Source organism: Numida meleagris, chromosome 2 (assembly GCF_002078875.1).
Source record: "Numida meleagris isolate 19003 breed g44 Domestic line chromosome 2, NumMel1.0, whole genome shotgun sequence".
NCBI classification, from domain to species: domain Eukaryota; kingdom Metazoa; phylum Chordata; class Aves; order Galliformes; family Numididae; genus Numida; species Numida meleagris.
The window spans coordinates 61358327-61371679 of record NC_034410.1 but is presented as its reverse complement, the minus strand read 5'-3'; the positions used below and the strand labels follow the sequence as shown (position 1 = coordinate 61371679).

Below are 13353 nucleotides of genomic sequence, written 5' to 3'. Positions count from 1 at the left end.
TCTAATTCATTCTAAAAGACAAATAAAAACTAGGCAAAACTGGGACGTGGAAGGTGGCTGCCATCACACCCTGGCTAACAGCTCTATAAGGCTGGTGACAAGGAGAGTAATGGGTCAGCTGCACCACATACTGCTTGCTTACTTACTTGCAAAACCTTTGCTTCTCCACTGCTCCTGCACATTCTCCTGGATTTTTGATAACTAGAGCTGTGACTAATCTCTTAAACTACCTTGGATGTTTCTCAAAGAGAGGCTTTGTTGCTACTGGAACTTTGGTCTAGTGGTTGGCGACCCTGCACTTAGCCGGGGGGTTGAGACTTGATGATCCTTGAGGTCCTTTTCAACCCAGGCCATTCTATGATTCTATGATTCTATTTCAGTCCTTAAAATTCTTAACAGTTTCTGCCTTCTTACATTTGCCTTACAGTGACTCCCACTCAACCTTACCTTGCCTTACAGTGAAGGCAGGGAAAGGGGAATCTTTGCTCCTTCTCTCTCCTCCCTTTGAATCATCATGTACTTGGCGTAGACCAATATTCAAGGCTATTCTCTGATTTGGATACCTAAACATCTAAGTGTCTTGAAGGATGCACACTCAGCACTTTTTGAAACTGAGACGAAGACCTTCAAATAGAAGTCCATCCATCCAAACTCATCACACACTTCTAAAACCTAAAATGTCAAAGTCTTCTTAAAACTAGCAGCGATTTTCTCAATTAAATTATATTCTGCAGCTTAAAAAAAAAAAGGGCCCAGATCTTCACTCATTCAAACATTTCTGTATGTAAGCACACTTCTCATAAAGCTCTTTGACTGATATCTTTAGATCCAAACTTTTTTTCAATTTTTCTAGCTCCCAATTGAACACTAGACAAGACAAAAATCAAAACTCAGGCAAATCAGGTACAACCAAGGTTTTTTTCTGTCCTTTTCTGAAGCAATTAAGGGATTTACCTATGCCAATAATTACTATGTTAGGAGATGCTATGTGTTCATAGATGTCCTGTGTTCTATGTATATTTTTGAAGAGTTGAATATAAATTACTATTTACAATATGCCTTCCTGTTCCAAGTTAAATATTGATAATAGATAAAAGCAAAAGAGAGGAAGTCATTTAAGGAAATCTTTTAAAACTATAAATATTGTCATTATTATGTAGGTATATTTTGTATTAATTATGTAAATATATTCTAAGACGTAGTGTAGGCTTAAAACAGAACAGAAGCATCTGTTGAAAAATGCCATAACCCTGTGGCAGCTGCTATTAAACCATTAACAGTATCAGGTTTCATTTAAACCAGATTTACCATTTTCTATAACAGCCCGTGGGAAAGCTAAAAACATTAGGCACAAATTACTGACAAAAGAGATCCTTAATCAAGCCATACATTTCATTTGGCTAGCTGGGTGCTAGATAGTAACCTCTGTGCTACAAATTAAAGGTGGTGGTTACAAGGCTATGATCAAAGACAATTACCTGCATTATTGAACAATCCCAAAGCATAAGCAGCTGCAATCGCTACCATATCACAGCATCCCTTTCAGTTTCTCCCTTGGCTTTTAGACTTTTTCATTTTTTCTTTTTCTTTTCTTTTTTTTTTTTTTTAAGATCAACTAAACAGTATACTTTCTTCTGCCAGCCTGATTGCACACACAGTGGTCAAGCTGCTGGTGTAAGGGTGATCAAAGTGAACATTAAAAATTTATTTCTTTGTTTCCTGATCACTGTTATTCTTAATTTTCTTTAAGCTATCTCATCCTAGACTTAGACTGCAAACTCACTCCTTGCAATGGAAAGCATCCCTTTGCTCAGAGTTGCTGGAAATGGATATTTATGTCATTTCATGATCCAACCATAGAATGACAAAAGTAGGAGTTTGATCACACACCTATATGCTACAAAACCAGAGACTGTAAGATTCATTCTGGGAGTCCTTGTGTCTGACCACCGAGTGTTTGGTCAGGCAGGACAGTATCACACATCAGCATGCACAGTCTAATAAAACATATCTAGCAAATAAGGAATTTCTTTTTGTTGGATCTATACAAAATTCCTGGTCAAATCCTTGGCAGTTACTCTATGCCAGTCTTCCAAGTGCTCACACTGGCACTTGTGGGCTTTCATTTCCATCCTGATGGCCACCTGGAGCATGATTTATACAGGGGAATTTCTGGTTAGGAAGGGACAGCCAGGCTGAAATAGGAGAGTTTTGACAAGGAGTTGGGTCCCCTCAACATCCTCTTGCAAATCTAATTCCCACTGCCATTCTGAACACATATCTCCACCACAGCCCACAGTCCTGCAGAGCTCAGGGCTTTGTTACCTGCCCATCATCAGCCTCCTCCCAGGCAGTGCATCCCGAATTAAGGCATGGCCAGCAGGACTCAAAGGCATGCATATATTTGCATGCGTAGCTCCTATTAAGATCCATGGTTTGTGAATACCCACATGCTGCTGAGGATGAGGGTCCTTATTCATATGTGCAGAGAAGGGTCCAATGCAGATGAGAAGGGCAGAGAAGGGTAATCAGCAAATTGTTCTCTCTCCTATGAGACCCAAGGCCCTGGGAAGAAAGAAGTAGGGATGCTACAGGCAAAGATGCATCTGCAGACACCACTGCCTGGCTCAGGGCATTGCCTGGGATGGGCATTCCTGAATCATTAAGTGGGGGCTGGGATGACAAAATCCCTTCCACTGTAAGAATCCCTCCCACATGATGAAACAGAATGTGTACAAGTCTGTGGGACTAGATGGTATGCATCTCCAGGTCCTGAAAGAACAGGAGGATGTGGTTGTCAAGTCACTCTACATCATATTTGAAAAGTCATGGCTGTCAGGTGAAGTCATCAGTGAATGGAAAAAGGGAAATATCACTCACATTTTTAAGAAAGGGAGGAATGAAGACCTGGAACACCACAGGCCAGTGACCCTCATATCCATGACTGGGAAGATGATGGAAGAGATCCTCCTGGAAGAGATGTAAGGCATGAGAAGGTGCTCTAAGACAGCCAAAGGCAGATTGTACTTGACCAATCTGGTGACCTTCTATGATGGAGTGACAGCATCAGTAGACAAAGGAAGGTGTAAAGCAATCAAAGGCAATTACAGAGCCTTTATTTGAGATACAGGCACTATAGAACAAGATATCAAAGAAAAAGGAATTAACTCACCCCTCCCAGCAACAGTTTGGAAAAAAGGCTGAGCTGAGGAATGCAGCCTTCTCTGGTTCAAACTCTGGTGCACTGGAAAAAGGGGGGGGAGGGGGAGGGCGGCAAACCACACAGGTTCTGAGTGCATACATGCTCCTGGAAGCATGGCCAGAACCACCACTGAAGAGAAAGAGAGAAAGGGTGGATCGGGACTCCCTCACTCTGGGCACTCAAGTGCTCACATACTGGTTCAGGTTGTGACCTGGCAATTCCACTGCAGAAGGGCAACTGATGTCATCTACTTGGATTTGCACAAGGCTTCTGACACGGTCCCATACCACATCCTTATCTCTAAATTGGAGAGAGATGGATTTGAAGAGTGCACTACTCAGTGGATAAAGAATTGGTTGTGGTCAAGAGCTGTATGTCCAGGTGGAGGCCAGTGATGAGTGGTGTCCTCCAGGGGTCCATCTTGAGACCAGTGCCCTTCAGTATCTTTATCAATGACCCAGAAAGTGGGATTGAGTGCACCTTCAGCAAGGTTGCAGATGACACCCAGCTGGGCGGTGCAGTTGATACAACAGAAGGGAGGGACGCCATCCAAAGGGACCTGGACAGACTTGATAAGTGGGTCCACATGAACTAATGAGGTTCAACAAGGCCAAGTGCAAGGTGTTGCACTTGAGTTGCAGCAATCCTCTCACTGAGAACAGCTCTGCAGAAAAGGACTTGTGGATCCTGGTGGATGAAAAGCTGGACATGAGCCAGCAGTGTGTGCTTGCAACCCAGAGAGCCAACAGTATCCTGGTCTGCATCAAAAGACAGGTGGCCAGCAGGGAGAGGGAGGTGACTGTCCCCCTCTGCTCTGCTTTTGTGAGGTTCTATATGGAGTACTGCATCCAGGTCTGGGGCCCCCCAGCAGAAGAAACATGAGGAGCTGTTGGAATGAGTCCAGAGGAGAACCACAACAATGATCAAAGGGCTGGAGGACATCTATGAAGAAAGGCTGAAGGAGCTGGGATTGTTCAGTCTGGAGAAGGGAAGGCTCCAGGGAAACCTCACTGCAGCCTTCCAGTACTTAAAGGGAGCTTATAAACAGGAGGAAGACCAACTTTTTACATGGTCTGACAGTGATAGGACAAGGGGGAATGGTTTTAAACTAAAAGAGGGGAAATTTAGATTAGATATTAGGAGGAAATATCTTACTGAGAGGATGGTGAGGCATTGGCAAAGGCTGCCTAGAGAAGCTGTGGATGCTCCATCCCTGAAGGCCAAGTTCGACAGGGCCCTGGGCAGCCTGATTTGGTGGGTGGCAACTCTGACCAGAGCAGGGGGTTGGTACCGGAGGATCCTTGAAGTTGCTTCCAACCCAAGACATTCTATGATTCTATAATCCATATTCTATAATCCATAATCTATAAACTTTGCTCCTGAAGAAGAATGTGGGCAGTTATATTTTTGCAGCTGGTAGCACCCTCTTTTGACTTTTTGGTCAGTTACTTCACAGGTATGCACCACCATTTTTGATGTTCAAAAAGAGCATAATATTTAAATCCAGTTTCCCGGGTTTTCATGGATCTGGTCTCTGATATGTTTGCTCACAGTATCATGTGGCTCAGGTAAAATTTCCACTCTGATCTATGAGACACTTAGACTTTTACTGTGGTACGGAAGCATCTCGTGCCCACATTCCACAGCGTAATTTCTTCTGCAGAGGGTGATGCAGCAGAGAATAAATAATGCTTGTGTGTGCCTGCACACGCACAAGTAATTCTTCATAGTCTGCAGTTAACACTGTTGCATTTAATTGAATTAAATCATAGTGAACTAAAATTATCTCTTGCCACTATTTCTGAATTCAACTGTTTTATATCAGTTTTATTGTAATATATCTTACTTCCCCATATGCCACCATAATTTCAGCAAAGAAATCGTTTACTCTAGAGAGAGAATGGATTCTATTTGAATATTTCAATAAACAGATCCAGGGTAAGGATTTGGGGCTTTTGTCTGACTTTCTCTTGGGCTTTAACCTTGTCAGAGAAGAAATAAACCTTTGCCTCCCTCCTTGCACCTTCAAATGCTTTCAATTTAGAAGAAAAAGAACAAAAATGCCATTATCTAATTCACTTAACACAAAAATTTGACCACTAAACATCCAGTACTCAAATGGATTAAGCTAAATTAGGAGATGCAGAGACAATCCAGTGTTTACTTAGTATATAGAAAAATCTTGCAAAACAACAAGTAAATTAGTGGCTCATCATTTCTGATCATGAAAACTGTGACAAAGGAACTTTATTGGCATAAAACATGGGTAGAAAACCTTTTAAATAGGAGATAGTTCCCATCAAGCTATTTCTTAATAAACAACAAAAAAAAATTTCACTACTTAAAATGAGAATTGCTGGAGATGAGGCTGTTAATGTCAAAATAAGGTGGAGTTTTTACAACCAGAATATCAGGCACTATTTACGCGCAAGGCTAGCACACAGAAAAAGCGGAGGACATTCTTGGGAAGTGTTTATGTAACTTCATAATTTATAAAAGGCCAGAGGGGAGGGAATAGAAACATGGATTGAGGTAAAAATAAAATATCAGGTTATTAGAGTTTTCCAAAAGTCCCATCTATCATTGCAGTGTCCTAGAGTAGCTGGAAACTCACCCAGTGTGCCATTGTTGCCTGCCTGTTTACAGGCATCTGAATACAGAATAGCACACAAATCAAAGAAGTACTATGCAGATGCACCATCATTCATTTCTCGATATATATGTATAAATATATATATTGTTTATATTTTCTCAAAAAGACCTTCCAAGTCTGACATAGGTCAACCAAATCACTCCTCTCTCTCCCACTTGTAGGTCTCCTTCAATGGAGGTGCAACAGAGAATGTGGATTCTCTGTGACCCAGTGCCCCAAATCCCCTGACTACAGGACTGTGTGGGTCAGAAGTGGCTGTGTCAGAGTGCCTGCAGGATCAGCATTGCCCGACACTCTGGAGAAGTGCATTCTCAGGCCAAGGCACGCCTGTGCCTCCCCAGAGTCACATGGACTGCCCGTATGGGAACAGCTCCTGCCCTTTCCATGCCATCTGACAGTGATAATTCCCTATCCATTCTTCCAGGAGATAACTCAGGGCACAGTTAGCACTGGTACCATCACATGCAGCTCTACTCCCTTACATTAGAGGACCAGAATATGGCCTTTTATCTTTCCAAATACCAGGAAATAATGTTTGCACTCTCTGAGCTTTAGCCTCTGCATCTGTTGCTAATTGTCCTGGCACATCTGCTGCTAATTCTTCTCTGTTCTTTGACCAGCAGGGAGTAGTAATGTATGGTACAGCAAGCACTAGCCTCCCTGAGAGCTTTGGGTGATATACCGCTGTCTTGGGTGGATCCTGACTTCACCATGTGAGAGGAGAAATTGCCTTTGCAAGCCAAACACAGGAACTCATGTTCCTTCTCTTGCCACTCCAGCATCACTTACTTATTCCGGAGTTTCATTCCACCACTGTCAGAGCAACAATTTCCCATGACACTGTAGGCTTTCCCATGAAACAGCAGTTTAGTTCCTCTGTAATTCAAGAACATGTACTTTGTTCAGAATACACTGAGAGCCAAAGAGTCCAACAAGGACATGGTCCATTCAGCGCATAGCATCAAGCCACTCACCACGCTCACCCTGCCTGGGACTTCCCCTGTCCCCAGCACAGTAATGGCTAGCTTTCCCCTGCTTTTTGTTCCACTGCTCTTCCCTTTCTGATCTCTTTCCTGATCACAGAATCATAGAATCATTAAGGTTGGAAAAGATTTGGAGAAGAGGCCAACTTCTACCTCACCACAACCTCCTTTCAGGGAGTTGTAGAGAGTACCTCGGCTGCTCCCAGTAAGACTTGTGCTCCAGATCCTTCACACCTTCGCTGCCCTTCTCCGGACACACTCCAGGGCCTCAGTGTGTTTCTTGTAGTGAGGGGCTCAAAACTGAACACAGTACTCGAGGTGCGGCCTCACAGGGGGAAGATCACATCCCTTCTCCTGCTGGCTACACTATTTCTGATACAAGCCAGGATGCCATTGGCCTTCTCGGCCACCTGGACATATTGCTGTCTCATGACCAACACCCTCAGGTCCTTTTCCTCCAAACAGCTTTCCAGTCACTCTGCCCCAAGCCTGTAGCATTGTATGGTGTTGTTGTGGTGCTGTTGTGGATCCTCCATCATGCCTTGTGAAACACCTGCTGGGTCTGGGACACAATGGCATTCCCTGACCAGAAAAACTGTCAGAGCAGAGCTCATGCTCCTGGATGGTCCAGCACCTGCTCAGCATCTGCTCCCTTCTCCAGGGCTCATCTCTGTCAGCATAAACACAAGAGGAACACTGGTTCCTCAAAATTCCCTTTGTAAACAAGTCCTCCCTCCTCACTTTTTTTTTTCTTTCAAATGATAAAATGCTCTCTACATTTAAGTAGAACAGCTTTGCAATTAACCTGTTTATCTTCAGTTCGCAGATCAGAGAACAGCCCAGGGCAGAAGTGACTTAAAGATCATCAGGTCTAACCTTCTGTGGGAAGAAGGAGCCCACATGATATTGTCCAGCACCCTGTCCAATTGCATCTTGAATACCTCCCGTGTCAAGGAAAGCTCCATGTTGTTACAGTGATGGATTATTCCCACAGGGAAAATTTCTTATATAAAAATGAAACTTCTCCCAGGTGCAACTTATACCCGTTGCCTCTTTTCTTCTACATGTGGCTTCTTGTAGAAGAGAGAGAGCGCCTCAGTCCTGTTTACAGCCACCCTGTAAGTATTGCAATAGCATGATGAGGTCCACCTTGAGCCTTCTATTTTTGGGGTGAAAAGGCCAAAATCTTTCCACCTTTCCTCATAGGGTATGTGGATAACTATTTAAAAGATGAAATGCTTCAAAACCAGATATTTTAAGAAACAAGGTGTCCTCTGGGTGTGTATTTCTAGCTCCCCAAACTTGCAGATATGGACCAACACACACTTCAAGATTTTTTCACCCTACCAGATTGTCAGCTTTGGTGAGTCACAGAATTACTCCAGTTTTCCACTCACAACACTTTGTTGTGGCAGATATTATTTTTCTCTTGGTTCTCTGCTATCTTCAGTATGCTCAGAGCTAAGGATACAGGCAGAGGATGCTGCATTCTGTGTTTCAGCTGATCTGTCCCAGGTAATATATTGCACTCAAATATTGCACCCAATGGCTCATGTCAAGCCCTCTTACAGATATAATTTCCCGTTAGTCAACAAAGAGGCCACAGAGTGGTGCTAAGTAAAAGCCTGTCCCAAGACACTCTTGATTTCTAACATGTGCCTGCTAGCTATTTCCAACACTGACCTTGTATCTAATCCTAAACTAGATACGATGCATTTTAATGTAGGCCACATTTCTGAGGTGTTTGGGTAGTATGCTTTGGCCTAAGCTGTGAGAGCACATACAGTACAATCCAGGAACCCCACAGGAGCCCAATGACTAGACAACAGCATACAACATAAGTCCAATTAATTACTGAAAACAAAAACTGGTATAAGCAGTAACCTTTTCCATATGTAAATCAATTGCATAACGCTAAATACAGTAGATGCAATAGATTCTATTATGCAATGGCTTTATAATGCCAGAACACCAGGCTTAATGAAACCCTCTGAGTCTTCAAATAGTGCTGTAAATTGAGCTTTCCATGTTGGGAAAGTCCATCTATGGGCAGCAAAAGGCCCTGGCGCCTTGCTGGGAAATCAGCCAGCTGCAGCTCATGTCTGGAAGAGAATTAGTGCTCTGCACAGCACTGGGCAAAGAAGGGCGCCATGGCACTTTCTGCTGAGAGAAAGGCTCACAAGCATTTTTTAGAGAGGAGATCCACCGAAGGCTGAGCACCAGCCTGAGCAGCATGGAGTGGTAGCCTCATGTGGAAGCAGCACACCATGGAGGTCTGTCCTCAGAGGGATGACACAGCCAGGGCAGAATTGCTCCAAAAGCACACATCCTCAGGAGCTTTTACAAAAAGGCATTTAGCAAATAGCACCCAAGGACCAAAATCCCAAACAAACTTGGATAAACGAAACAGAAGTAATAACCATGTTTTCCTGTTGTGTGAAAAAACATCAGAACTGGAGTCTTCAAGTACATGAGTGTCTGTCTAAGCTTAGTTCTGCATTTACCAAAAGGTTCATGTAGCACCTTATCATCCCAACTGCAAATAATTGCATCCAGGGAAAATTTAAGTGGCTCTCATTTCAAAAGTCCTCTGGCACAACCATGCATTATTATTTCCTATCTTTTCTCATAGTGTATCAGACTCTTACGTTACGTCCTATAAAGTATCCTAGAGCTAAATGTTCTTTATCTGTGCCAATGTTTAGCTCAGGAACAAAATAAGGGGAAATAAAAGTTTGTGCTCTACTTTTCCTAATGATACCTTGTTTTGTAATTACTAAAAGCATCACAGTCCTTAGACAGCTGCTGACACACAGAAAATAGGGTCCTTGAAATTGTTTGTTTCATCATATTTTAAGAATTAATACCTTGGGTCATGTTAATCAGTTTCTGATATATGTAGTTTTCAAAATACACTTCAGGGTAGAGAATGCTGGAAATGACTTATAACAACAAAGACATGAACTTTACTTGTTATATATCTTAATCTGAACATTACCAAAGTACTTTGCCATCTTAAGAATCTAAGAAGCCTTAAATAAAAAATAAATTCACCTCATTTAGTGAAATAGAACATCCTCTTTTTCCAAGCCAAAGAGTTCAAATTTATTAATTTTGTAGCTATATTTTAAAATGAGTGTCAGCCCCTGCTCGATGACTGCATGATAAGTGTCTTGAAACTTCAGGAAAAGGCACTAAATTTTTCACAGCATTTGTGTTTCATTTTCAGCGTAATAAAAATATGGTGCCCTTTTAATAATGAATAATAGATCTCCTGGTGTGATTTACATGTGTGGATTAAATGTCATGTCTGAAAAGTTGCTGTTTTATTCATACTGAATTTCCCTCAAGTAAAACAAAATGGTACCCAGCTACTGTTATAATATTGCTAGTACCTTGCCACACTGGTACATAAATATTAACCGGCTGATATACTCCTTAAAAATCTACAGATCTCTGAATTGTTCTGTCACCAACTCTGGCTCAATATGCATATGAACTGATTTAGTGCCATCTTCAGTTTCAGGTACATGGGGGAAAACTTGTTGCTCCAGTACTGACATACTCCTGGAGCTCGCATCTTTTTTGTTGACAAACCAAATCTGGAAGGCTGGCACAAAAGAAGGGCCTCTGCCACACAGATGCAGTGGAACTGGGGCCAAAAGGCAGCTTGGGCAGCCCAGCACCAACTCGACTGGCCTTGCTGCTACACACACGCGCTTCTGTGTGGCCTTGCTTGAGCTGTGAATGAACCGGATGCCCTCCAGAGGTCCCTTCCCACCTCAACCAGTTTGCGATTCTCTGATTCCCTTCATCAGTGCCACACTGACATCCCAGGGGACTGTGTAGCTTAACAGAATGTTTTCTAAATGCCACTCGCACACAGTCTCATTGACATAAAATGTTATTCATAACAGGTGAAAATTTCCTACCTGAACTTTCCCTTCTGCACAAAAACTCATTTCCTAACAGGCAGTATTTTCCTGGAAAGGGTTTCCTGAAATGTTTATAATTTAGTTTAAAAATATGCAAAAATTTGAAATAGGGGCATCTGCCCTAAAAATCACTTCTCTTAGTAGGAGAAACTTACCCTTAAATGTCATCTAGTCCAACTCCCCTGCAATGAACAGGGATACCTATCGCTACATCAGGTTGCTCAGAGTCCCCTCCAGCCTGACCTTGAATGTCTCCAGGGATGGGGCATCCACCACCTCTCTGGGCAACCTGTGCCAGTGCCTCACTACCTTTATTGTAAAAAAACATTTTCCTTATATTCAATCTAAATCTCCCCTCTTTTAGTTTAAAACCATTTTCCCTTGTCCTATCACAACACAGCCTGCTAAAGAATCTACCCGCTTCTTATAACCCCCCCTTAGATACTGAAAGGCTGCCATCAGGTCTCCCCAGAGCCTTCTCTTCTCCTCCTTCATCTAAACCAGACAGTATTAACTCACTGAAAGTCTACAGTCCCTTTGCATAAATTAAACACGTGAAAATGTCTTTGAAATGCTGGGTCTAAAACAAGTCCCCTTCAGATCATGCTGTTCAGTGCTATTCCTGAAATGGTGGAGCCATTTGAAACAGCAGTTACACTTTATCCCTATCCAAAGTGTTCATTTATGTTTCATCCAGCACAATTTAACTTAAAAAAAAAATTCATATGCCCATCTGGCCTTACTGAAAACCAAATAAAATTCAACTGGAGCTATTAGGAGCCACTGTCTAGTATGCAGTCAGAGGTTATTGGGGGAGGTAGGTTGACAAACTAGAAAGGAGGACAGTGAAGGAAAGGGAGCTGGCAAGCTGGAGCAAAGAACATTGATTAATGAACAAAAAACATTCTTGAAAGGTCGGGTGCGCAAGTCAGACTAGCCCTGAGGCAGATCTAACTTACATGACCAGCACTTTCTGTACGCAGCAGGTAACCCATGCTGACACCAACTTTGCCGACATGACAGGGTTATTATTTTTGGAAGGATGTAGTGTTCTGGAACAATTTCTCTAATATATTAGTTAAAACTGTGCTTTTCCTTCAATATCAAGCATGCATGTCTTCCTTTTCACCATGTTTACGCTGAACTCCTATCATTATTCCAGCCAACGAAAACAAAAGGTTATTCTTCATATGTGAACTCTTGCATTTTCCCCGTGATACGGCCCAGGGAAGCAGTGCTGTATACATGGCTGCTATCAAGCCCAGATACTCAGCTGGATCTCACCAATAAGACCTCACTACTTGCACTGATTTTTGTACCAGAGGTTAATTGTCTGGAGCCTGAAATGTGCCTCATCTCAGCACAGACCTAAGAGGTTTCTTTTGAAACATACCTTAAGATTGTGTGGCAATAGCAGAAGAGTAGAAAGGTAGAAGTGTTTGGGATACAATGCCTATATTTTCAGAATGAGCTGATGAAGGAGCTTGTCTAAAATTACAACATTAATCTTTTCCTGTCCATTATACAGTAATGAAGACAGGAAATCAACAAGGGATCAACTGCTCCTGCATTTTAATTGGACTTCCTTGAGATCTGCACCCCAATTAACTAGACTAAAAATTAAGTTCGGTGATGTTAATTAAATGTCCTGTGTAAGATTCAAAGAGAAAACTGAAAAAAAATGGTAGAACTACCAAACATTTCTCTCAGACCTTTGGATGAAGTATGCAACTGTATGCAGTTTTTGATGAGTCCACACAACTCATCAGGGACTCACAGAAAGACAAATATGTGGACTTTGCACACACTCCTCAAAAAGTCCATGTCAGGCATTCTTTTGCACTACGGAGTTGCTGGACAAAAGATGGGTAGATCTGAACTAGCTCTCACTTAGTTGTGAGAACAGAGCCATGTAGTTTTGAATGGGCGGACATCTCCCACAGGGGAGCAAAGCAGCAGGCAGGACCCGGGAGAAGCACAATGCTGATAGCAAGAGGTGGGGTATGACGTAGTCATTCTGTAGTACTGCCTTTAGTTTCCTCTTTCCAGTGAAATCTGAGAAGACAACCCTTTTTCTTCAAGGTTGTGGATATCTCAGTTAGAGAGGAATCTCAACTTGGCATCAGTGATTTCTCTGGCAGACATACGTATTTGTTTTAACATCACATGAGAGTCACATCCACAATTTCCCTCTTTATACAAGTAATTATTTTCATGTCAACAGCTGTATTTATAGAGACACTGTTCATTTTCTATTACAAGTGATAAACAATTAAGAAGCAGAAATAGTGACTTAGAAGCAGTTTACATATCACAAACCCAATAGATGAAATGACATATCGACAAATAACTCAAAGCATCAGTGCTGCACATGAAAATGACTTATCTGAAAGGGATAGGGATTGTCTTTCTGTTCTGTATCTACACAATGCTTAGCAGAATGGAAGGGGTGGAGGAAAGATATCTGCCAGTCAGGTTGTACAGTAAAATAAATAGTAATTGAAAATGGAAAAGTTGTCCTTTCCATTCTACCAGTGCCTCATAACAACAACAACAACAAAAAAGACATTGAGAGAAAAC

At 42.2% G+C, this 13353-nt stretch overlaps 1 protein-coding gene across 18 annotated transcripts in view; it reads right to left on the bottom strand.

The window, feature by feature from the left end:
• The window catches only part of LOC110393701, a 219892-nt gene that overhangs the window by 106983 nt on the left and 99556 nt on the right, over positions 1 to 13353 (bottom strand). For 17 of the 18 annotated variants that reach the window (XM_021386865.1, XM_021386871.1, XM_021386868.1 and 14 more), the window contains one exon: positions 2881 to 2970. The exons of the other annotated variant lie outside the window; for it this stretch is intronic. In XM_021386865.1, coding sequence (XP_021242540.1) covers positions 2881 to 2970 — 90 coding nt within the window. The remainder of the gene's footprint in view (positions 1 to 2880; positions 2971 to 13353) is intronic. 18 annotated transcript variants of the gene reach the window in all.